Here is a 26,765-nt window from a genome sequence, read left to right on the forward strand (position 1 = left end):
CCCTGATCATGTGACCCCTGACTCCTCCCCTCCTGTGACCTCATCCCAGGTCCTGTGCGCACAGAGCAGCCATATATGTGGAGTGCGGCTCTGCAGGTGGAGGTAGGTGCTGGAGCCCCGTTATTCTCTCTCAGGATTAGCCGCTGGTCACACTCGGCCATTTTTCCTCCCCATATAATAAATGCTCTTTACCATCTCTGTGCTGTTCCGTTCTCCATGTTTCCCCCCTGAATACACACGTTCTCCCCCGTTGCTGGTCGCTGGGGTCTGACCTGTGACCCGGAGACCCTGAGCTCGGGCTCTGCAGTCCTGGGGTTCTGGGAGATATTATTTTCCCACAAGGTTTTTCTGTTTGCGGCTTTATTTCTAGTTTTTATTTCTGTCTTTGATCACTTTTTTTTTGCATTTTGGGGGTTATGGTGACTGGGGTGTTGTTAGGGTCAAAAAAGATCAGCGGCCATGAGACGTAGATTACGCTGCTCTACCAGAGAATAAAAAGCCTCCTCACAGATAACAGCGGGAACACCCTGAGGACAGGTAATGTAACAATCTCACCTGCAGTCCTATGTAACACCACAGATAATGTAGTAGATGTCACCTGCAGTCCTACGTAACACCACAGATAATGTAGATGTCACCTGCAGTCCTATGTAACGCCACAGATAGCATGGTGATAAGTCTGAGTACAGATAATGTACAAGATGTCACCTGCAGTCCTATGTAACACCACAGATAATGTAGTAGATGTCACCTGCAGTCCTATGTAACACCACAGATAGCATGGTGATAAGTCTGTGAGTACAGATAATGTAGTAATGTCACCTGCAGTCCTATGTAACGCCACAGACAGCACAGTGATAGCTCTCTTAGGCTGGTTTCACATTTGCATTAAAACAACGCTGCGCCCTGCGCCGTTAAGCCCCGCCCCCATCCGGGATCACCGCCTACTTTCGCATTTGCACGCATGCGATCGGCGCACCCTATCTTTAGCATAGGGTGCGCAGATCATGCGCTGCCAGTGTGAAAGCAGCGTGCTGCGCACTTTTGACGGTGCGCCGTGCGCGCAGAAATGCAACATGCTGCATTTCGGCGCGCACGGCGCACCTTCAAAAGTGCGCAGCACGCTACTTTCACACTGGCAGCGCATGATCTGCGCACCCTATGCTAAAGATAGGGTGCGCCGATCGCATGCGTGCAAATGCGAAAGTAGGCGGTGATCCCGGATGGGGCGGGCAGGGAGCCGGCTCGGGGCGGGGCTTAACGGCGCAGGGCGCAGCGTTGTTTTAACGCAAATGTGAAACCAGCCTTAGTCGGGAACTCAGGACCGCAGCAAATACTAGCTGTAACAGAGGTGTAGACTCCATGTTGGACCCGAGATGGTGAACACATCACAGTATAATACACTGCTCAAAAAAATAAAGGGAACACTCAAATAACACATCCTAGATCTGACTGAAATATTCTCATTGAATACTTTGTTCTGTACGAAGTTGAATGTGCTGTCAACATAATCACACAAAAATCATCAATGGAAATCAAATTTTTGAACTAATGGAGGCCTGGATTTGGAAAGACCCCCAAAATGAAAGTGGAAACAAGTCAAAATGAGGCTCAGTAGTGTGTGTGGCTTCCACGTGCCTGTATGACCTCCCTACAAAGCTTGTGCATGCTCCTGATGAGGTTGCGGATGGTCTCCTGAAGGATCTCCTCCAAGACCTGGACTAAAGCTTCCGTCAACTCCTAGACAGTCTGTGGTGCAACATGACGTTGGTGGATGGAGCGAGACATGATGTCCCAGATGTGCTCAATCGGATTCAGGTCTAGGGAACGGGCGGGCCAGTCCATAGTTTCAATGCCTTCATCTTGCAGGAACTGCTGACACACTTCAGCCACATGAGGACTGGCATTGTCCTGCATTAGGAGGAACCCAGGGCCAACCGCACCAGCATTTGGTCTCATAAGGGATCTGAAGATCTCATCTCGGTACCTAATGGCAGTCAGGCTACCTCTGGCGAGCACATGGAAGGCTGTGCGGCCCTCCAAAGAAATGCCATACCACACCATTACTGACCCACTGCCAAACCGGTCATGCTGAAGGATGTTGCAGACAGCAGGTTCACTCTGAGCACATGTGACAGACGTGACAGAGTCTGGAGACGCTGTGGAGAGGGATCTGCTGCCTGCAACATCCTTCAGCATGACCGGTTTGGCAGTGGGTCAGTAATGGTGTGGGGTGGCATTTCTTTGGAGGACCACACAGCCATGTGCTCGCCAGAGGTAGCCTGACTGCCATTAGGTACCGAGATGAGATCCTGGCCCTGGGTTCCTCCTAATGCAGGACAATGCCAGACTTCATGTGGCTGGAGTGTGTCAGCAGTTCCTGCAAGATGAAGGCATTGAAGCTATGGACTGGCCCGCCCGTTCCCCAGACCTGAATCCGATTGAGCACATCTGGGACATCGTCTCGCTCCATCCATCGTCACGTTGCACCACAGACTGTCCAAGAGTTGGCGGATGCTTTAGTCCAGGTCTGGGAGGAGATCCCTCAGGAGACCATCCGCCGCCTCATCAGGAGCATGCCCAGGCGTTGTAGGGAGGTCATACAGGCACGTGGAGGCCACATACAATACTGAGCATCATTTTGACTTGTTTCCACTTTAATTTTGTCTTGTTTTGATTTTCATTTTGACTTGTTTCCACTTTCATTTTGGGGGTCTCTCCAAATCCAGGCCTCCACTGGTTCAAAAATTTGATTTCCATTGATGATTTTTGTGTGATTATGTTGGCAGCACATTCAAATTTGTATAGAACAAAGTATTCAATGAGAATATTTCATTCATTTCCAGTAGATCTAGGATGTGTTATTTGAGCGTTCCCATTATTTTTTTGAGCAGTGTATATAACTGCAGCCAGGGCCGAACATTGTTTACAAACGCGCATCTAACCAGGAATATAATTCTCTGTTAATTATTTTAGTAACTTATAAAATTCTGACATTTGATAAATAATATTAGTGATGAGCGGAAATTCTCGTTACTCGAGTTTGCCTAGGGTGCCTGAATATGCACAGAGTTTTGTGGATGCATGAGTGACATGTGCAGGTCCTCGCGCTCACATGCTATCGAGCTTTTTTTTTTTTCTTAAAGTCACTTTTCTTTTTTGGTCTTGTGGCGTTCATTGAAGGTTTTGGCTCCAAATTCTTCAAAGCCGTGCAAGTGGTTCATTCATTTTGTGCAAAAGAAAAATTCTCTGAGGGCAAAAAGTGTCAAGTTTTGCTAAATATCACAAAATTTGCACCAAAATATCTGTGATACATAAAGGGTGAACTCTAGGGTGAACTGGAGCACATTTCAGAAAAAATGTTCTACTTTTTATAAAGTTGCAGTTGATGTATCGGCCAAAATCACATGGAAATCCCAAACCACAGTCACAATGGTGAACACTGAAAATCACTTCTATAAACACTTCTAAAATAGTCACTTGCCGTACATGTCAGCATCACTTCTGCGGCTAGTGACTGAATACAAAGTCTCCAGTAATTGTATTATTTCATTGGATTCTTTATGATTTTCCATCTTCTCCTCATTCAGGTCCCACAATACTGGACAGTGGAGATCTTATATATAAGAGAATATTCCTGATTTATCCATCAAGGATGGATATGGACAGGGACAAGATGGTGGAGAGGATATTACACCTCACCCTAGAGATCCTCTTCCACCTTACTGGAGAGGTGAGAGATTCTGATGACGTCACATTACATCATTATTATCTATGGGAATAACAGATGGACAGAACTGGAGAGGTGAGGACCCTGGAAATGTCTGTAGTGAGATTTATTAATGTGTCTCTCCATAACCAGGACTACACAGTGGTGAAGAAGACCTCTAGTGAGCGCTGTCAGGACCCTGTGTCTGAAGGATGGGGAAGACCCCTGAGCCCAATCACTGGGCTTCCACCTCACATCCTGATATATGAGGACATCAATGACCAGAAGATCCTAGAAATCACCTACAAGATGATTGAGCTGCTGACTGGAGAGGTGACACTGCTGGGAATGCTGGGACATTATACAGTAATGCTATGAAGGGATCGGGGGATGACTGTATCATTGTATATGTCAGATTCCTGTAAGGTGTCAGGATGTGTCTGTCTATTTCTCCATGGAGGAGTGGGAGTATTTACAAGAGCACAAGGATCTGTACAAGGACGTCATGATGGAGGTTCCCCAGCCTCTAACATCACCAGGTAATAGACAGGACTAAATACTCACAGCCTATAATTATCTGTATGTAAATGAGTTCAGTCCTTGTATGTGTTTCCTCCAGATCTATCCAGTAAGAGGACAACACCAGAGAGATGTCCCCATCCTCTTCTTCCACAGGACTGTAAACAAGAAGATCCCAATGTTCCTCCGGATCATCAGGTAGATGGAGAGAAGGTGTCATGAGATCTCCCCTATGATGTGTAGACGGCTGTGAAGGTCTTGTGCTCAGTCTTGTTTTATCCCCCAGTATTATATGTTTTATACTTGTGTAATGAGAACGGTGGAAATGGCAGGATTAGAGCTGATCATAGATGTGACTTCTCCATCTGTCTGTGACTTTTACAATATTTGTTTCAGGGTGAAGGTCTGACCCATATTAATACTACAGAGATATATGTGTTGGGTGGTGAGCAGTATAAAGAGGAGATTCCTACGGGTAACCACCCAGGTGAGTAGTGTCCTCCATATTTACTTATTCACCGTTTGGTTCAATTTTGTTTTCAATTTTGTAGACTGTCTATTGTATCCGTATTTTGTGTTGTGCACCTTCTTCACAATCTCTAGATTTTGTCAACAGTTTGTTAAGCAATTGGTGCTGGTCTCAGGACCTTGACATCCACCGATCTGCTGGCAATTGAAGAGGACCTTTCATAATATTGTTTAGTTTAAATTGTATATATCACTAAAAAGAGGCAGAGGGGCTGGTTACTACAGTTTTTTCCATTGAATTGAGGAGATATGAACTATTAAAGTTTATTGTACACCATTATATAAATTTCCCTTTTCAGCTAAATCTCCCCTTCAACAAAAGGGGTGTTATCAGATATTCCACTAGGGAAGGGGATTACATTTTTTCCCTCTGACACCAGTCAATCATGCGAAGACAGAGTCATAGAGGATGAAAAAAACAAAAGCTTATGCCACTCTAGTGCCTTGGCAGGTTGGCGCAAGCGAGGGGGTTGTGGACCCACTGTGCCGCAAATCAGACTACCCTGGAAGGGGCGTAACTAATGCAGCTACCTTGGTCTTCACTGGAGCCTCTGATGGTGAGGTCAAGCATGTGCGTCTGGTAGCTGCCAGGTGCCACTCCAGGGTGGTGTCTGGCTGTGGCTGCTGATTCCACTGGGGAACAGAACGCTATGACAGGTTCAGGCGACAGGTACGACTGGCAGACAGGCAGGTGAGTAAGGTAGGTACAGCTGGTACTCTGGCAGGCAGCCACGGCTGAGACACAGGCAGGCGGGCACGGCTGAGACACAGGCAGGCGGGCACGGCTGAGACACTGGCAGGTGGGCATGGCTGAGACACTGGCAGGCGGGCACAGCTGACTGGGAAGGCACAGGGACATGGGCAGGAAGGAGTGGTGTATAGAATAGGTAGAGGCCTGTTCACACAGGAGGTGCAGGTACTGGTACGGGAAGGATGGAAATATAGATGGATAAGAAGGAACTGATTTGGACCTGTTCACCCTGGAGAAGAACTGCAAGGCTGCTTAGAGGAGCTGCAGTTAGCAGCAAGAGGATCTGCAGAAGCAGAACAAAGCAGAACCACAAGGTAAGCAGAGAGGATCTGCAGCAAGAGGTTCTTCAGCAGCAGAAGTGGAGCAAAGCAGAGCCGCGAGAGTGCAGAGCACAGGCAGATGCAGAGGACACAAGGATAGACACAGCAGGGAAAGGAGCCACAGACAAGGAGAATGAGAGACAGAGGTAGGACTGAAATCAGACAAGGTAATGGTGCGAAACAAGGTACAGGAACAAAGACACAGAGACCCGGATAGTGCCTCCTGGAGGGCAGAAGGACAGGTACGAGACAAGGCAAGGATCAATAGCACAGGGACCAGGATTTTCTGCCTCCTGGGGGACAGACGGACATGTACAAGACAAGGCTAGGAACAAGGACACAGAAACCAGGATATTCTGCTTCCTGGAGGGCAAACAGACAAGTACAAGATACAAGACTAGGAATCAAGCCTGCAGAGAAGGCGAAACACAGGACAGGACCTGGCAACTCAGCAGCAAGACACTAACTGAGTAAAGGCGTTACTCAGGCAGCTTCCACCGGTGGAGCTGCCCTAAATACTAGAGGCCTCTTGGTAATTGGCCGGGGACACATTAGGCAGGTGCTCACTGATTCCATAAGAAACAGAGTGCCGACACCGCCCCCCTATGCACACAGCCTGGTGTTGTGAACTCATTTTCTGGTTTACCTCTGGCTTCTGGTGAGGGTGGTGGAGCTGGCTGTGTTGACAGAGGAGTCGTGAGTTCTCCATCCGAGAGCCCTCTAGTGGTGACAGTAGGTAATGAAGCTGATCTAAATGGCAGAGACCTGCCACCTGAGGAGGAGGACTGTGAGTGGACATCAGGAGTCTCTGACTGGATTTAAGTCAGCCGACTCCCTAATTTTGTGCTGGTGATTTTTCCTGCCCTGAGGTTCTTGTTTCCAGTTCTGTTCCTGCCTTCTCAAGCTAAGTGTGCTCTGCTATTTTCTCACATGAGATTTGGTCTGGTTTACTCAGTTTTTGTGGTCAGTCAGCCCCTGCTGGGGCTGTGCTGAATTTCCATTCTTATGTCTCTGTTTATGCCAGTTTGCTTTTTGTCCCTGATCAGATTGGTCTCTTTTTGCTCTGTCTTCAGAATATACCATAGTGGTGATATAGGGAATTGAAGTCTAGCGACTTCAGGGTTTTTGTTATCAGAAAGTGTTGAACATTTTTTGGCAGGGTTTTGTGCGTGATTGCAGACAGCATCTTTCCTTTCCTGTCCTTTCTAGTTAGTGTGGGCCCCATCGTTTGCTCAGCCTATTTTTCTAACTGTGTTTGTGTTTTCATCTTGTCTCAGAGACAATACATGTTTGGGGGCTGTCTATTGCTTTGGGGTCTGCTCTGGGGCAGTTTAGATTTCCCCTTTTCTTGCTTTAGGCTTATTTAGTTCTCCGGCTGTGAAGAGGCGTCTAGGATCATTGTAGGTACGCTCCACGGCTACTGCTAGTTGTGTGGATAGGATCAGGGGTCTGCAATCCACTTAGTTACCATCCTCTCTGGTTTTCTGTGGCTTAGCTTGTTTTTGTTTTTCCTCCTTGGTGACTCATTCATAACAGTTTGGAAGTGTTAGGGACGGCGGAACGCACTAAATATTAAATAATAGAAAGTGCGTTCGCCGCCCGGGGTCCACCGTGCAGTAGGTGTTAAAACCGCTGCTAGACAATGGCAGACACGCTATATGGCGGTATAGCACATGCGGGTTATATGTCACCCGATGTGCGCTTGGCGTACTCTGTTGATTCACAGAGTCGCCTAAGGCATGAACATAAATGCCGAGCCTGTTGACCTCACAGGACTCGGCGAAGTGCACGCACGGTATGTGGTCACAGGACTAAGCCCAAGACTCAGGGCGATATCTGTCTAGACCTACCGTGCGTGCGGCGTCGCTACCGCGGACGCCAACTAGTGCTGCTACAGCAGCGCAGCGACTGACCCAGCCGCAATGCGACAGTGCCAAAGAGGGGCGCACTGTTGGACGCTAGCACTGTGGAGGATGTGCCGTGTGGCCAGTAACTTGGCACTGACTCTATAACTAGATCCCTATACACGCTCGTAATATTAGAGGGAGGGGAATCTTAATGAGTCATTTTCAGTCCATACATCCATCACCATTCACACAGTAGCAATTAGAGTCTATACTAGCGCATGGCTGAGCGGCCATGCAGGCCTTTTATAGCCATGTGCTTCCGGGACCTTCCAGATCTCTAAAATGGACCAATCAGATCAGGAGAAGGACCTGAGCATGTGACTCCTGATCTCCAATGGGAGATCGTCTTGTGAGCATGCCCAGTAGCGCGACGAGAGGACTTAGCCTCTGGTGTGGCTTGCTGCAGGACAGCCTGCGCTGCTATTGCTAACCCAGAGATGGCAGCAACAACCAGTCCTACAGAGCTGGTCTGAGCAGAGCGCTTGGGACGCCGAGATTGCTGTGCAGGCTCCTGAGTGGTCGTTGGAGAATGGGAGCCCGCTGGATGCAAGGCTCTGGATTCCCACTGTGCAGCTGCAGGAACCCGACGCCTAACAGGAAGCATGCATAGAGCAGGCAGGAAGCAAGAGGCACACAGCATGGATCCGGCAGTAGACAGAACTCACAGCATGGCCTGGAGCAGTGAGTAAATTAGTGTGTGGGGGTTGGGAGGCCATGCAGTGAAGCCGGCAGGGTTGTTAGAGCTTAGAGAGTGTCAAAACAGGCATTTTTAGTTGGATTTAGCTGAGAACTCTTCACCTGCGTTGCTTCCTGCCATTACAACAAAGGGAGTGGAGGAGAGCTGCAGTGTGGAGAGCCTTGAGCATTGGCGATCATCATGTGAGCAGCATTTATCACATACAGCACTCCGAACCTTCTACAGGTATCGGTGCAGCAGGTGCAGTGTTTTATGAGACAAATGTGAGACAAAAACCAGGGGAAGAATCTTGAGGAGATCATTTGCATATTCCCAGTGCCTTCTGGGATAAGTGAAGAGTCTCCGCGAGCTCAACGATCACTGGGTTTTGGCCGTTGCAGCTGAAAAGAGGAAATCGGCTCATCTTTCATCGTTTTTAAGAAATCTCAAGATGGAAGAGGCCAGGAGCCATTTGGTGAGCTGCATTTCTTGCTACATGTTCACAGATTTACCAGTGGAAAAGCCAAACTTCACATGCCACAAATGCAAGCTTGTGTCCCTGTTGGAGGAAAAGTTGCAAAATCTCGAAGAGAGGTTAGCTACGTTGAAGATCATTAAGGAAGGTGAAAAGTTCTTGGACAGAGCAGAATTTTCTCTTCATGTTACAGAAAGAGAAGAAATTCGAAGTGCACCTGAAGAAACAGAGGAATGGAGACATGTGACCCAGAGGATCAGGAGGCAGTCAGCACCCATACTGCTCAGAAACCAGTACCAGGCTCTCACGCAGGAAAACGATGAAGAAATACATCAGGATAAGACTTTGCCAACAAACAGCAACCTTGTACGCCTTCAGAGTCCTCCTGGATGGAGAAAGAAAAATGTTGTGAAGAAACGGAGAGTGGTGGTCATGGGGGATTCCCTGTTGAGAGGAACAGAGGCCGCTATCTGCAGACCGGATATAACTTCAAGAGAAATGTGCTGTCTTCCAGGTGCAAAAATTAAAGATGTGTCTGACAGGATATCAGGACTCTTCAGACCTACAGATGACTACCCATTCCTGCTACTACATGTGGGGACAAATGACACCGCAAGAAACGACCTGGAAACCATCTGCAGAGACTTTGAAGACTTAGGCAAGAAAGTGAAAGAACTGGGAGCGCAGGTGGTCTTCTCTTCCATCCTCCCAGTGGATGGCCAAGGAACAAGGAGGTGGAATAAGATTCTGCAGGTGAACAACTGGCTACGTCGATGGTGCCGTCAGCAACGATTTGGATTTCTGGATCACGGAGTGAACTACTTATACGATGGACTACTTGCTAGAGATGGGGTGCACCTTACGAAGACTGGAAAGCATGTATTTGGAAGTCGCCTTGCTACACTTGTAAGGAGAGCTTTAAACTAGAAAAACATGGGAAGGGAAGCAAAAGACCAGAAAAAGCCATACACCTGACAAATGCTATTGAGAACTCTGCTATTAGAAGTGGAAAGGAAGAACAAAGACGAAAGAATCTAATTAATAAAAATATTGGAGAAAGAGAAACCAATCACAAACTAAAATGTTTCTATACTAATGCACAAAGCATGGGCAACAAACAAGGAGAATTGGAACTACTAACACAGGAAAAGAAATATGATGTCATTGAAATCACTGAAACTTGGTGGGACAATACACATGATTGGAATACAAGACTAGAAGGATACAACTTATTTGCAAGAAACAGACTTGATAAACGAGGAGGGGGTGTCGCATTGTATGTTAGAAACGCGTATATCTGCACAGAGATTGAAGCTTCAGAGACTGGGAGTTCTGTGGAAACTGTTTGGGTAAGAATACAAGGACAGAACAATGGAAAGGACACCATTGTAGGCATTTACTACAGGCCGCCTGTGCAAAATGAAGATATAGATGAACTCTTTATGCATCAAATGGCCAAGTTCTCCAAAAAATATGACATAGTTGTCATGGGAGATTTCAACTATCCAGACATTTGTTGGGAATCTCTCTCAGGCAAAACTAACAGGTCAAGGAAATTCTTATCCTCTCTTGCTGACAAATTTATCTTCCAAAAGGTAAGGGAGAAAACAAGGGGAACCGCTACCTTGGATCTAATCCTTATAAACAGGGATGAAATGGTTGAGGAGGTAAAAGTGGCTGGGACCCTAGGAGGTAGCGACCATACTATTTTAGAATTTTGGATAACTAGAGGCGGAAGACCTGTGAAGACTCAGACGTCAAGGTTAGATTTCAGAAAGGCAGATTTTAAGGGATTCAGAAAGAGAATTGGAGGGATCCAATGGCTGGATATCCTTAAAGACAAAAATGTCCAGGAAGGATGGGAAATCTTGAAAAATGAAATTCTCAAAGCACAGTTGTTAACAATTCCGAAAAGAGGGAAGAATAGGAAGCATTTAAGGAAACCAGGATGGATGAACACAGAACTTAAGCACATGCTAAAAAGGAAGAAAAAAATGTTTATAAAATGGAAAGAGGGAGGCATATCTAAAGAAGAATATAATGCTGTCTGCAGAACCTGCAGGGCACAAATCAGATTAGCTAAAGCTGAAAATGAATTGAGGCTTGCAAGAGATGTCAAAAGCAATATTAAAGGATTTTGGGGATATGTCAAAAGTAAAAGAAAAGTCAAAGATGCTATAGGATTTTTACAGGATGAAAATGATGAAATGGTAAGACAGGATGTTGAGAAGGCTGAACTTTTAAATTCCTATTTTGCATCTGTTTTCTCTCAGAAAGGAAATGTAACATCAACTGTTATTCACTGTCCTATTAAGGGAATAGAAGAATCCAGGATATCTATAAACAGAAAGATAGTGAGGAAACACTTAGCTAACCTAAATGAATTCAAGTCTCCAGGTCCAGATGAATTACACCCAAGAGTACTGAAGGAGATAGCAGAAGAAATTTTTGAACCCCTCTCCATAATCTTTGAAAATTCTTGGAGAACAGGAGAAGTGCCAGAAGACTGGAGAAGAGCAAATGTTGTTCCTATCTTCAAAAAGGGGAAGAAGGTGGACCCAGGCAACTATAGGCCGGTGAGTATGACTTCTATACCAGGAAAGATCTTTGAACAAATTATTAAACAACATGTATGTCAATACCTGGATAAGAATGAAGTGATTAAACAGAGTCAGCATGGGTTTGTAACTAATAAGTCATGTCAGACTAACTTAATTTCCTTCTATGATGGAATCACTGATTGGGTGGATCAAGGAAATGCTGTAGATATAGTATATCTTGACTTCAGCAAAGCATTTGACAAAGTCTCTCATACAATCCTTATTGAAAAAATGACTAAGTATGCAATGGACAAGGCAACTGTTAGGTGGATTCATAACTGGCTTAGTGATCGGACCCAAAGAGTGGTCGTAAATGGCTGCACATCCAGTTGGAAGAATGTCTCAAGTGGGGTACCACAGGGCTCTGTCCTGGGCCCTGTATTGTTCAACATCTTTATCAACGATTTAGATGAAGGAATTGAGGGTAAACTGATTAAATTTGCTGATGACACAAAGCTAGGAGGGATAGCTAATACTAGAGAAGAGAGAGAGAGGATTCAAAAAGATTTAAATAAACTGGAGAAGTGGGCAGCAACTAACAGAATGGTTTTTAACAGGGAGAAATGCAAAGTACTACATCTGGGCAATAAAAATGAAAAAAGCAGATATAGAATGGGAGGAATAGGGCTAAGTGACAGCACATGTGAAAAAGACTTGGGTATACTAATAGATCACAGACTGAATATGAGTTAACAGTGTGATGCAGCAGCAAAAAAGGCAAATGCAATTCTAGGATGTATTAACAGAAGCATACAGTCTAGATCACGTGAAGTCATTATTTCCCTCTACTCCTCTTTGGTCAGACCTCATCTGGAATATTGTGTCCAGTTTTGGGCACCACATTTTAAAAAAGACATCAACAAACTGGAGCAAGTTCAGAAAAGAGCGACCAGAATGGTGACCGGTCTGCAAACCCTGTCTTATGAGGAAAGGTTGCAGGATTTGGGAATGTTTAGTTTGCAAAAGAGAAGACTGAGAGGAGACTTAATAGCTGTCTACAAATATCTAAAGGGCTGTCACATTTTAGAAGGATCAACTTTATTCTCATTTGCACGAGGAAAGACTAGAAGCAATGGGATGAAACTGAATGGGAGGAGGCACAGATTAGATATTAGAAAAAACTTTTTGACAGTTAGAGTGATCAATGAGTGGAACAGGCTGCCACGAGAAGTGGTGAGTTCTCCTTCAATGGAACTCTTCAAACAGAGGCTGGACAGACATCTGACTGGGATGATTTAGCGAATCCTGCTTTGAGCAGGGGGTTGGACCAGATGGCCCAGGAGGTCCCTTCCAACTCTACGATTCTATGATTCTATGAAATGCTGCTCCCACAATCATCTTCACTTCACTGTCAGCAATATGTGTTTTTACATTTTTTTTATTTTTTTTTACCAGTGTACGGTAATTTCCTTCCCTTTAACCCCTTCACCCCCAAGGGTGGTTTGCACGTTCATGACCGGGCCAATTTTTACAATTCTGACCACTGTACCTTTATGAGGTCATAACTCTGGAACGCTTCCATGGATCTTGGTGATTCTGACATTGTTTTCTCGTGACATATTGTACTTCATGTTAGTGGTAAAATTTCATTCAAATAACTTGCGTTTATTTGTGAGAAAAACGGAAATTTGGCGAAAATTTTGAAAATTTCGCGATTTTCCAACTTTGAATTTTTATGCCCTTAAATCACAGAGATACGGCACACAAAAACCTTGATAACTAACATTTCCCACATGTTTACTTTACATCAGCACAATTTTGGAACCAAAATTTTTTTTTGTTAGGAAGTTATAAGGGTTAAAAGTTGACCAGCGATTTCTCATTTTTACAACACCATTTTATTTTTAGGACCACATCACATTTGAAGCCACTTTGAGGGGTCTATATGATAGAAAATACCCAAAAGTGACACCATTCTAAAAACTGCACCCCTTAAGGTGCTCAAAACCACATTCAAGAAGTTTATTAACCCTTTAGGTGCGTCACAGGAATTTTTTTGAATATTTAAAAAAAAATGAACATCTAACTTTTTTTCATAAAAAAATACTTCAGGTTCAATTTTTTTTATTTTACCAAGGGTAACAGGAGAAATTGAACTGCAAAAGTTATTGTGCAATTTGTCCTGAGTACGCAGATACCTGATATGTGGGGGGGAACCACTGTTTCGGTGCATGGCAGAGCTCAGAATGGAAGGAGCGCCGTTTGACTTTTTCAATGCAAAATTGGCTGGAATTCAGATTGGACGCCATGTCACGTTTGGAGAGTCCCTGATGTACCAAAACAGTGGAAACCCCCTACAAGTGACCCCATTTTGGAAACTAGACCCCCCAAGGAACTTATCTAGATATGTGGTGAGAACTTTGAACCCACAAGGGCTTTACAGAAGTTTATAACGTACAGCGGTACAATTAAAAAAATCATATTTTTTCCACAAAAATGATCTTTTCACCCCAATTTTTATTTTCCCAAGGGTAACAGGACCCTAAAAGTTATTGTGCAATTTGTCCTAAGTACGCTGATACCCCACATGTGGGGGTAAACCACTATTTGGGCGCATGGCAGAGCTCGGAAGGGAAGCAGCGCCATTTGTCGTTTTGGGCTGGAATTGAGATCGGACACCATGTCGCGTTTGGAAAACTCCTGATGTACCAAAACAGTGGAACCCCCCCACAAATGACACCATTTTGTATACTAGACCCCCCAAGGAACTTATCTAGATGTGTGGTGAGCACTTTGAACCCCCCAGTGCTTCACAGAAGTTTACAACGCCCGGGCGTGAAAATAAAAAATTCGTATTTTTTCCACAAACATGATCTTTTAGTCACCATTTTTTTATTTTCCCAAGGGTACCAGGAGAAATTGGACCCCAAAAGTTGTTGTCCAATTTGTCCTGAGTATGCTGATACCCCATATGTGGGAGAAAACTACTGTATGGGCACACGTCGGGGCTCGGAAGGGAAGTAGTGACGTTTTGGAATGCAGACTTTGAGGGAATGGTCTGCGGGTGTCATGTTGCCTTTGGAGAGCCCCTAATGTACCTAAACAGTGGAAACCCCCCACAAATGACCCCATTTTGAAAACTATACCCACTAAGGAACGTATCTAGATGTGAGGTGAGCACTTTGAACCCCCAAGGGCTTCACAGAAGTTTATAATGCCAGGGCATGAAAATAAAAAAATCGTATTTTTTCCACAAACATGATCAATTAGTCCCCAATTTTTTCATTTTCCCAAGGGTAACAGGAGAAATTGGACCCCAAAAGCTGTTGTCCAATTTGTCCTGAGTACGCTGACACCCCATATGTGGGAGAAAACTACTGTATGGACACACGTTGGGGCTCGGAAGGGAAGCAGTGACGTTTTGGAATGCAGACTTTGATGGAATGGTCTGCGGGTGTCATGTGCGTTTGGAGAGCCCCTGATGTACCTAAACTATTGAAACTCCCTACAAGTGACCCCATTTTGGACACTAGACCCCCCACGGAACTTATCTAGATGGGTGGTGAGCACTTTGAACCCCCAAGTGCTTCACAGAAGTTTATAACACTCGGACGTGAAAATAAAAAAATCATTTTTTTTCCACAAAAATGATATTTTTGCCCCCAATTTTTTTATTTTCCTAAGGGTAACAGGAGAAATTGGACCCCAAAAATTGTTTTGCAATTTGTCCTGAGTAGGCTGATACCCTACATGTGGGGGTAAAACACTGTTTGGGCGCATAGCAGAGCTTGGAAGGGAAGGAGCACCATTTGACTTTTTCAACTCAGAATTGGCTGGAATTGAGATCAGACGCCATGTTGCATTTGGAGAGCCCCTGATGTGCCCAAACAGTGGAAACCCCCAATTCTAACTCCAACCCGAACCCCAACACGCCCCTAACCCTAGCCCTAACCCTAACCCTACCCTAACCCTACCCCAACACACCCCTAGCCCTAACCCTAGCCCTATCCCTAATGGAAAAATGGAAATAAATACATTTTTTTAATTTTATTATTTTTCCCTAACTAAGGGGGTGATAACGGGGGGTTTGATTTACTATTTATGGCGGTTTTTATGTTTGGCGGCTGTCGCACGCTAAAAGACGCTTTTTATTGTAAAAATAGTTTTTGCATCACCACATATTGAGAGCTATAATTTTTCCGTATTTTGACCCACCGAGTCATGTGAGGTCTTATTTTTTGCGGGACAAATTGACGTTTTTACTGGTACCATTTTCGGGCACGTGAAATTTTTTGATCGCTTTTTATTCCGATTTTTGGGACGCAGAATGAACAAAAACCAGCGTTTCATGAATTTCTTTTGGGGGGGGTGCATTTACACCGTTCCGCGTGCGGTAAAATTGATAAAGCGGTTTTATTCTTCGGGTCAGTACGGTTACAGCGATACCTCATTTAGGTCGTTTTTTATGTTTTTGTCGGTTTTATGCAATGAAAACTATTTTATATAAAAAATAATTATTTTTGCATCGCTTCATTCAGCGAGCTATAACTTTTTTATTTTTTCGCTGATGATGCTGTGTGGCGGCTCGTTTTTTGCGGGACAAGATGGCGTTTTCAGCGGTACCATGGATATTTATATTTTCCCAAGGGTACCAGGAGAAATTGGACCCCAAAAGTTGTTGTCCAATTTGTCCTGAGTATGCTGATACCCCATATGTGGGAGAAAACTACTGTATGGGCACACGTCGGGGCTCGGAAGGGAAGTAGTGACGTTTTGGAATGCAGACTTTGAGGGAATGGTCTGCGGGTGTCATGTTGCCTTTGGAGAGCCCCTAATGTACCTAAACAGTGGAAACCCCCCACAAATGACCCCATTGTGAAAACTATACCCACTAAGGAACGTATCTAGATGTGAGGTGAGCACTTTGAACCCCCAAGGGCTTCACAGAAGTTTATAATGCCAGGGCATGAAAATAAAAAAATCGTATTTTTTCCACAAACATGATCAATTAGTCCCCAATTTTTTCATTTTCCCAAGGGTAACAGGAGAAATTGGACCCCAAAAGCTGTTGTCCAATTTGTCCTGAGTACGCTGACACCCCATATGTGGGAGAAAACTACTGTATGGACACACGTTGGGGCTCGGAAGGGAAGCAGTGACGTTTTGGAATGCAGACTTTGATGGAATGGTCTGCGGGTGTCATGTGCGTTTGGAGAGCCCCTGATGTACCTAAACTATTGAAACTCCCTACAAGTGACCCCATTTTGGACACTAGACCCCCCACGGAACTTATCTAGATGGGTGGTGAGCACTTTGAACCCCCAAGTGCTTCACAGAAGTTTATAACACTCGGACGTGAAAATAAAAAAATCATTTTTTTCCACAAAAATGATATTTTTGCCCCCAATTTTTTATTTTCCTAAGGGTAACAGGAGAAATTGGACCCCAAAAATTGTTTTGCAATTTGTCCTGAGTAGGCTGATACCCTACGTGTGGGGGTAAAACACTGTTTGGGCGCATAGCAGAGCTTGGAAGGGAAGGAGCACCATTTGACTTTTTCAACTCAGAATTGGCTGGAATTGAGATCAGACGCCATGTTGCATTTGGAGAGCCCCTGATGTGCCCAAACAGTGGAAACCCCCAATTCTAACTCCAACCCGAACCCCAACACGCCCCTAACCCTAACCCTAGCCCTACCCTAACCCTAACCCTACCCCAACACACCCCTAGCCCTAACCCTAGCCCTATCCCTAATGGAAAAATGGAAATAAATACATTTTTTTAATTTTATTATTTTTCCCTAACTAAGGGGGTGATAACGGGGGGTTTGATTTACTATTTATGGCGGTTTTTATGTTTGGCGGCTGTCGCACGCTAAAAGACGCTTTTTATTGTAAAAATAGTTTTTGCATCACCACATATTGAGAGCTATAATTTTTCCGTATTTTGACCCACCGAGTCATGTGAGGTCTTATTTTTTGCGGGACAAATTGACGTTTTTACTGGTACCATTTTCGGGCACGTGAAATTTTTTGATCGCTTTTTATTCCGATTTTTGGGACGCAGAATGAACAAAAACCAGCGTTTCATGAATTTCTTTTGGGGGGGGTGCGTTTACACCGTTCCGCGTGCGGTAAAATTGATAAAGCGGTTTTATTCTTCGGGTCAGTACGGTTACAGCGATACCTCATTTAGGTCGTTTTTTATGTTTTTGTCGGTTTTATGCAATGAAAACTATTTTATATAAAAAATAATTATTTTTGCATCGCTTTATTCAGCGAGCTATAACTTTTTTATTTTTTCGCTGATGATGCTGTGTGGCGGCTCGTTTTTTGCGGGACAAGATGGCGTTTTCAGCGGTACCATGGATATTTATATGCGTCTTTTTGATCGCGCGTTATTACACTTTTTGTTTGGCGGTATGATAATAAATCATTTTTTGCTTCGTTTTTTATTTTTATTTTTTAAGGGGTTCGCTAAAGGGGTTAACTAATGGGACAGTTTTATAGGGCGGGTCGTTATGGACGCGGCGATACCTAATATGTGTACTTTTATTGTTTTTTTTTTTATTATTTCCAAAAAATGGATTTATTGGGGGAATTTTTTTTTTTTTTTCTAATTTATTTGGCGATTTTTTTTAAATTATTTTTACACTTTTTTTTATTTTTTTTTTTACTTTATTAAATAGTCCCAGGTGGGACATCACTGTCCTGTGACAGATCGCTGATCTGTCACATCACAGATCACTGTGACAGATCAGCGATCTGACACAGGCACTGCAGAAGGCTTCTTCATGCCTGCGCTTTGCAGGCACTGAGGAAGCCAGCTTCCGCAGGCCCCCGAAGGCCCCCGTCGCCATCTTGGATTCGGGGGCCTGGAGGAAGGGAGTCCCTCGCAGCAGCGCTGCACATTGCGCTGCCGTGGGGGGCTCAGGGAAGCACGGAGGGAGCCCCCTCCCTGCCGATGCTTCCCTTTAACCCCCAGTACACCGCGATCGTGTTTGATCGCGGTGTGCAAGGGGTTAACGAGTCGGGGGCGGTCCGTGACCGCCCCTGACACATTGTGCCGGGTGTCAGCTGTGATAATCAGCTGACACCCGGCCGCGATCAGCGGCGCTCACCACGTGGGCGCCGCTGATCGCGCTGACGTTCTATCCCGTCCCCGGTCATACGGGCCCGGGTACCGTGGACGGGATAGTACGTCGGATGGCAGGAAGGGGTTAAGGAGCAGAACAGCATCACAAATGAAAAAGAAATTCCTAATTTTAGCCATAAAAATGACATTTGGTGTTTTTTTTTGTTTACTATTATGATACTTTTTTTTTGCTATGAAGTACAGGCTCTCTTTCATGAGAAGGATATTAAGAGCAGTGAAGAATCAATGGCTCCTTTTTATTTATTATCATTTAATGGCCTTTGGATCGATCTCAAGATATGGCGACTTGATGTATGAACGATCTGTAGGGAGATCTATCTTTTGCAAGCCTAGATTGGTCCACCAGGGTCTTCCCTACTGTTATCTTGAAAGCGTAGATGTGACGACACAGCGGGGGGTGAATTATTCTTCATTTTTATTATGCCTGATGTACTGTTTTTTTGGTCAGTAGGTCAAGGGACATGTCACTGTTTTGTTAGACTGTCCTTTGAGCCTTGTATGTTAGTTTGTGGAATCTCTGCAGACCCTCAGTCCTGTTGATTAATCTGCTACTATGCAGTTTCAGATTAACCCTGATGTTGCAGTAAGCATGATGATGTTTTCTCTAGTCACCTTCCACAACAGCAGTATCAGCAGTATCGGAGGATGTTTCCCCGCCCTAATGGGGGACAGGAAACACAAAAGAGGTTATATACCCCTCCCCTTCCTGCAACCACCAGTGTTTTTACTTTCCCCTATGGGGCATGAAGAGGTCCTAGATAGTTCTGCCGTGGTCGGTGACCGGGAGCACTGTGGAAAGATACCTGTCATGCCGGGCAGCTGAGGTCGAGGACTCCGCTCTCCTCCTACAAAGGGCTGCTCCCGTCTCCATCTTGATGGCACTTTATACCATTTATCCCACCCCTCCTGCACCTGCTCGGGGGTAAAGCGGGGCGGTGATTTACAGCTGGGGTCCTCATGTATCTCCTCGGCGTCCTTCTCTCCCCATGCGGCTGATACCACGGTTGCCCGCCCTCCATATGTGACGTCGGACTGAACTTCCGGTTCACTTCCGGATGCCTTCCACGCTAGAACGCTTGCGGCCTGCTGATGCCAGGTGCCAGACCGGCAGGGGGAACAGCTGCATTTGATTGGGGACGTTCTCTACACCATTCCCACCTGTGGACCCGGGGGAGGAGCACAGAACACGCTGAGACTGCAGTTATTTAAATCCTGGTAAGGGTCGAATCCAGGTAAGGCTATTATCTGTACCTGTGACTCTAACAGACTGACTATGGATGGCGACAGACGCTTACTGCCTGCATCTGCAGAGTCCAGTGTTCACCCTCCTTCTGTAAGTAGTTGATGAAGGTCCCTTGCTGTCAGGTAGATTATGGGTGACTTAGTATACCTTTCTCTCTCTCTTTTAGGGAGACAAGGTCCCTGCCTCTAAAAAGCATAAATTGCCCAGCCGCAAATGTGGTGTGTGTGGTTCCAGGCTTCCCTTTGCATATAGAAAGCTTTGTCAGCCCTGCACGGATGATGTATTACTTGACGAACAGCCCTCTTTACTGAACAGCATTAAAACCCTCATCAAACAGGAGGTCCAATCCTCTATGGTGACATTTTCCCAGGCCCCAGAACCACAGCCCCCTCCTCCTAAAAAGAGGAGAATGGCACCTGTGAAATTTGACTCAGACTCGGGCGAAATCGATGCCTCTAGTTCAGAGGATATTTGGGAGAAGGAGGGTTCCACTTCCACCCCCAAGTCCGATAATAAAAAATACTATTTTTCTTCCGAAGACATGGGGAATTAGTTAGTATGGTGAGAAGTCCCATGTGGGTTGAAGAGGAGGAAGTGGATTACTCTATACAAGATGACATGTTCGGGGGGGCTGAAGCCTAAGGACCAGAAGGGGTTTCTCATTCCTGAGAATATCCAAAACCTTGTCATGCAAGAATGGGTCCTCCCTGAGAAAGGTCTCAGCGTCCCTTCAGAGTTGAGAAATCGTTTCTCCTTACATGGGGATTGCTCTTTATGGGAAATCTCCAAGGTTGATGTGCAGGTGTCCAGGGTGGCTAAAAAAGGCTCTTCCTTTCGAAGATTCATCCCAGCTCAAGGATCCTATTAATTGGAAAATTGAAAGCTTGCTATGAAAGTCCTAGGACACCTCTACAAATCTGCTTAAAGCCAATGTAGCCTCAACGTGTGTAGCCAGGTCCCTATTCTGGCTGCGTACGTTGGAGGATCACCTTACTCAGGGAACTTCTAGGGAGGAGATTCTTCCCCTACTACAGAAAGGAACAGGATTCCTTGCTGATGCTTCCGCTGAGTCTGTCTGGGTAGCAGCAAAATCTGCAGTCCTCTCCAACTCAGCCAAGAGAACACTGTGGCTAAAGTCTTGGGGGGGGGGGGACATTACCTCAAAATCTAAGCTCTGTGCAATTCCCTTTCAGGGACATTATGTATTTGGCCCAACCCTTGACAAAATCCTAGAGAAAGCTACGGATAAGAAGAAATCGCTACCTGAGCAGATAAGCTCTAGGAAATGTTTTTTTCGTTCCCCCCCCTCCCCCCCCCGTGAACAGTCCTCTCAGAAGGAATTCAAAGGGAAGGGCAAGAGAGGCTGGTGGAGTTACTCGAAAGGTGGTAAGGACAGAAACATCCTTGTCCCCCACCACCAGCAGACTCCTGACAATGACTGTTCTCCGGTCAGGGACTGACTCTCGAATTTCCTGGCTCAGTGGCAATCTATCTCCACAAACCAATGTGTTCTCTTTACCCTTCGCGATGGACTGAGACTAGAATTCGAGAGTCCTCTCCATCAATGACTGAGAATTACTTCCCTGCAGGCACACCTCCAAGAGTCCTTGCTGTTGGATCTGCAGGGGCTACTTCAAGCAAGGGTGATCTCTCAAGTGCCGCAACAGGAGATAGGCGAAGGTCATTACACTAGCCTGTTTGTAATAGTGAAGCCCTCAGGGAAGCACAGGGTTATTATAAATCTAAAACCAAGTAGTCAAGTACAGGCGAATCAAAATGGAGTCAATCAAGTCGGCAATCCCGCTCAATGGACAGAACTGGGTGATACAGTAGAGCTGAGGGATGCCTATTATCATGTGCCGATTCATCCGGATCACAGGATGTTCCTCAGATTTGCAGTTTCCCACGGTCAGCGGGTCAACCATTACCAGTTCAATGTCCTGCTGTTCGGCATATCGTCAGCTCCACGCGTATTTACCAAGATTATGGCAAAAGCAATGATCTTCATTTGGCACCAGGGGATTTGCATTATCCCATTTCTAGACAACTTCCTAATTGTGGCACAATCCATCCCTCATTTGAACCTGGACGTGGAGAAAACCCTCGAAATCCTAGTGTCCCTGGGCTGGATCCCAAAATTTGGAGAAATCAGACCTTCATTCTTTGCCAAGAAAGAAATTCCTGGGAATTCTTTTGGATTCAGAGAGGAGAACATCCTTCCTGCCCAGGGAACGTCAACTCGACCTTGTTCAGAGTATCGCCAAATTCAGAGAACAGAGAGCGCCAACCTTAAGAGACTCTATGTTTATCTTGGGATCACTTACGGAGTGCATCCAAGCAGTTTCCTTGGCTCAATCCCATACTCAGATTCTTCAATCTCATGTACTTCTGTGTTCAAAGAAGTATCAAAACACGCTGACCAAGAGAAGTCCCTTCCCGGTCATGTGAAGGCTTCTCTTTCATGGTGGCTGCACTACCAAAACTTCCAGCGGGGAGTCAGCAAGGATCAGCTCCCCCTGAAGATACCCACCTCAGATGCCAGTCGGAGAGGCTGGAGTGCTGTAGTGGAGTGGTCTCCCTTTCAAGGATTGTGGAAACCAGACTTCAGAGCTAGCTCCTCAAATCTGAGAGAACTAAAGGCGGTGGAGGAGGCGTTGAAAGCTGCATCAGCCCTCATCTGAGATCACCATGTATGTGTCTACTCCGACAACGTGACCACAGTAACCTAGCTCTGGCACCAAGGAGGCACGAAATACGTCAGTTTAAAAACAGTAGCTACAAGGATTTTTCCTGGGCAGAAAAACACCTTGTGTCCATAACAGCGGTACATCTAAAGGGATCGGACAATGTACACGCGTACTTCTTCAGCAGGAAGGACGTTCATCCCGGGGAATGGTGGCTGGACCAAGCAGTCTTTTTGTCCATGGTATCAAGGTAGAGAAAGCCCGATGTAGACCTGTTTGCCAGCGGTCAAAAAGTGAAAGTAGAGACATTTTTTTTTCCCCTCAGGCCCACGGATGGAGCATTGTACGATCAGACCAAGTCACCACAATTCTGGTTGCTCCCATGTGGCCAGGAAGAAGTTAGTATGGTGCTTTAGTGAACATGGCCCGAGAAGGTCCAGTACTTCTGCCCCAGAAGGCCTACCTCCTTTACCAGGGTCCTCTGTTACATCCAGACCTGCGCAGGTTGAACCTTGCAGCCTGGCTACTGAAGCCAGGATTCTAAAGGCTAAAAGGACTTTCAGATGGAGTAATTCAAACTCTCCAGAAGAGTGGAAACCAGTGACTAACGCCATTATGGGAAAGTTTGGGAAAAAAATTTCATCCTGGTGTCTCCTGATACCTTCCATCCTAACATCGCACAGATATTAGACTTTCTTCAAAGGGGCTTGGAGCTAGGACTCACACTTAGTACATTAAAGGTGCAGATGTCAGCTCTTAGTCATTTTTTGATCAGGACTTAGCTGGCCCTAGCTGGGTTAAACGATACATGACCTCTGCAACTAGGATTCGTCCTAGACTTCTTAGTCAAGTTCCCCCCTGGGATTTGAATTTAGTTCTCAAAGGTTTAACCAGATATCTGTTTGAGCCCCTGTTATTCATGACTTTAAAGAGCCTAATGCTTAAAACTGTGTTTCTAGTAGCAATTACTACCGTGAGCCGTGTAGGAGAGTTGCAGGCCCTATCAATACAGGAGCCCTATTTGACTATCACTACCGATAGCATTATCCTGCGATTAGATCCCTCCTTTATGCCTAAAGTGGTCTCGGACTTCAATAGAGGACAGGATATTGTACTATCTTCATTCTGCCCAAATCCCTCCAATGCAAAGGAAGAAGCCTTTCTCACCCTATATGTTTGTAGGGTAGTTCTCTACGATCTCCAACAGACTGAAAATTAGAGGATTGACCAGAATTTATTCATTCAGTTTTACGGACGGAATAAAGGCAAGAAGGTGGCAAAAAATACAATTGCTAAATTTATCAAGCAAGCTATCAGCCTGGTGTATTCATCGCAGAATGTTTTCACCTCCTACATGTCTGAAGGCCCATTCTACTCGTTCAGTGTCGACATCATGGGCAGAGAGAGGGGACGCATCGTCTGAGCAAATATGCAGAGTTGCCACCTGGTCGTCTGTCCATACTTTCACCAGAGACTATTGACTAAATTCAGTCGGGAGTTAACATTTGGCAGGCTGTTGTCCCTCCCTAAGAAATTAATTGTTGTTATTACTCCGATACTGCTGTCGTGGAAGGTGACTAGAGAAAATAGAATTAGTCTTACTGGTAATTCGGTTTCTAGGAACCTTCTACGACAGCACTAATTTCCCTCTCTATCTGATGTTCTTATTGGATGATTCCTGCATTTTGGTGGTAACTTTACATGCTAGTGTGTCCAGAAAAAACACTGGTGGTTGCAGGAAGGGGTATTTAACCTCTTTTGTGTTTCTATTCTATTCTTAGACTGTTACGTTTGTGCAGTCGTCTTCCAATTGTCCTGTGATTCCTGCAGCCTCTCAGTCCTGCCAGTTAACCTTCTACTAGCCACCTGGATTAACCTATTGGTTGCTGTAAGTATATGAACTCTAGAGTTCATATTGTGTATTTATCCTTGCAAAATGTTGGAGGTTCTTCTTTCTTCCTGTGTACTGCTTTGGACTAGACTATTCCCTCTGGTCTGGTCCTATGGTTTATCATGTGCCCTCCAGCCAAATGCCAATTGTCACGCCGCTCTGTCTCTATCTGCTTGTCGGCGTGACAATGCATGTGTTTGCTTTAACCCCTTACTCCTTTCCCCCTAATTGAGCTGGGAATACTGCTGGCTGTTACCTGTATGGAGCCTGCTCAGTTCCCGGCTCTGCTGCTTAGCTGCACATGTGTTGTTAGGTCTTTGCTCTGCTGCTTGACCATTCGCATGTGCGGTCCCTGGTCGCCGCTGTGGAAGCTGTACGCGGGTTGTGAGGTCATTTGCAGCTGGTGCATGAGTTTCCACGTGTGTCTAGGCTTGCAGACGATGCCAGGTGCTCTAAGCTGCAGTTCCTGCACTGATTGTGCTGCAATGGTTTCTGTGTGTGCTTAGGGCGTGCGCAGCCACACCTTCCCTGCTTTTATCAGGGTTAGTGTGTGTACTTGAAATGCTGTCCCCAGCCAGTTGCTGAGGGGCAGCTCCTTTATAAACTTACCTTTCCCTATGGGTGGGGCCAGAGCTTCTCACAACGTTCCTGGACTTTGCCATATGTGTCTCGTGTCTGTGTCTCAGGACCTCGTCTGTCTCAGTTATGGTACCAAAGTCCCTGCTTTGATTCCTGCTTTGTCCTGTACCCTCACCCTGCCCCGGAGGCGGTATATCCGGGCCTGAATCCTTGATCCTGTACCTGTCCTGTACCTGACTCTGTCTAAATTCGCCATGGCCTGGAGGCGGTGTTTCCAGGCTTGAATCCTTGATCCTGTACCTATCCTGTACCTGACCATGTCTGAACTGTCTGCTATGTTGTGTTCCTGGAATCCCTCTGTGTTTGGAGCCCTGCACCCAATGACTCTGAGACTCTTGTAAACCGGTGTTCCTGTTGAGCATCTACTATGCTGTGCTCTGACTACCATGCGGTGCTAGCTCCATGCAGGCCCAGCAATCCTGCGGTGTTAGCACCATCACGCTTGAGTTCCTTCCTAGGTCCGATGCCCGGAGCCTGACGACCGCAGTCTGGAACCTGATGACCGCTGCCTGGAGCTGGATGACTGCAGTGGTGCCTGTAGGTCATGTTGGATGTCCGGAACCAAACGACTCCCGTCTGATGTCTGCCGGTGACTCTGATGTCCTGTGGGTGACCCTGATGTCCTGCCTGCGTCTGGATGACCTCGTGTATCCTGATGACCTAGTGTGTCCTGATGTCCTGATGACCTTGTCTGTCCTGGTTTTGTCTATGTACTGTGACTTTACTTTAAGTAAACTTTACTTTATTTATACCTGAAGTTGTGTGGTGTCATCAAGTCCTACGTGTCATTGTCCACATGCTCAGCTGCCACATTATCCCGGTCGCTGCCCTTCCCTAGTTCGGGTAGGCCCGGGTCCCCCTCTGTGGTATAGAGGGTCCATATTGCATCCCCAGAGGTGCCTGCTGGGCCGCGTCTGTGGCTGCAGTCGTGACACCAATACCCTGGGTCCGAGTGCCAACCTTGAGATGTGGCTTTGTTAATCCAGCTCCCCAGGTGAGCCTATCAAGCTGTAGGTGTGTGAACTTGGATCTACAGTATGCTGGATTCATTTTAACAAATGAAATGTTTTCGACACTTGTGAAGGACAGTCTTGTCTTCTTTGGTGTGACAGTGCCATCTGCTGCTCTTAATACCCTCTCTGACATTAGATGGAAGGCAGGACAAGGCAACAGTCTAAATGGCACTCTAGGCCAAATCCTTCTACTGGTCCAACTTTTTGACAGACGACTAGTCTGAGGAAACAAACGCGCCTTAACTAGTCAAAAGGCTAATTTACATATGAAAAACTGTTAATAAAGACATGGGGACCTGCCTGGCTCACTTTAAAATCTCTTCTCTTCTCTCACACTAAAGGCCCCATCACACACAACGAGATCGCTAGCGAGATCGCTGATTTTGTGATGCATCAGCGATCTTGCCAGCAATATCGCTGTGTGTGGCACGCATCAGCGACCGCCCCCCCCTCCTGGTATCGCTGATCGTGCACCAATGTCCTGGGCCGTTTTTTGATAATTTGTCTCCCGCTGGCCAGCGCGCATTGCTACGTGTGGACACCGACTCCAACTCCACAGCCCTGGTTAATAATAGCCCTTTTAATAACACTTAAGAAAAGTTACTTATTAAATTGGGGTCTTCTTATTGCCACAAGTTATAAGTAAGCCATGCTTCAATTCTCAAAATGAAGGTGACATATCCCCTCTTAAGAGATGGCTTTATGGATTTTGATC

The 26,765-nt window shown here is 45.7% G+C and overlaps 2 protein-coding genes across 2 annotated transcripts in view; both read left to right on the forward strand.

The window, feature by feature from the left end:
• Positions 1–25,794, forward strand: LOC141055822 (gastrula zinc finger protein XlCGF66.1-like). The gene is made up of 7 exons (XM_073552535.1): positions 1–102; positions 3,591–3,733; positions 3,863–4,042; positions 4,125–4,248; positions 4,329–4,426; positions 4,625–4,715; positions 25,496–25,794. The coding sequence occupies exons 2-7, from the start codon at positions 3,656–3,658 to the stop codon at positions 25,513–25,515; spliced, it is 591 nt and encodes a 196-aa protein (XP_073408636.1). The 5' UTR covers positions 1–102; positions 3,591–3,655; the 3' UTR covers positions 25,516–25,794.
• LOC141055944 (uncharacterized) overlaps positions 1–26,765 on the forward strand; it is a 183,907-nt gene that overhangs the window by 155,137 nt on the left and 2,005 nt on the right.

The sequence above is a fragment of the Dendrobates tinctorius genome, unplaced genomic scaffold (assembly GCF_039654945.1).
Source record: "Dendrobates tinctorius isolate UK_male_01 unplaced genomic scaffold, ASM3965494v1 ptg000192l, whole genome shotgun sequence".
NCBI lineage: Eukaryota > Metazoa > Chordata > Amphibia > Anura > Dendrobatidae > Dendrobates > Dendrobates tinctorius.

Bases quoted from the DNA above. Each gene is read 5' to 3' on its own strand.
- LOC141055822 (XM_073552535.1), top strand. From the start codon at position 3,656: ATGGATATGGACAGGGACAAGATGGTGGAGAGGATATTACACCTCACC. The intron at 3,734-3,862 runs GTGAGAGATTCT...CTCCATAACCAG, and splicing joins TCTTCCACCTTACTGGAGAG to GACTACACAGTGGTGAAGAA. The intron at 4,043-4,124 runs GTGACACTGCTG...TGTATATGTCAG, and splicing joins TTGAGCTGCTGACTGGAGAG to ATTCCTGTAAGGTGTCAGGA.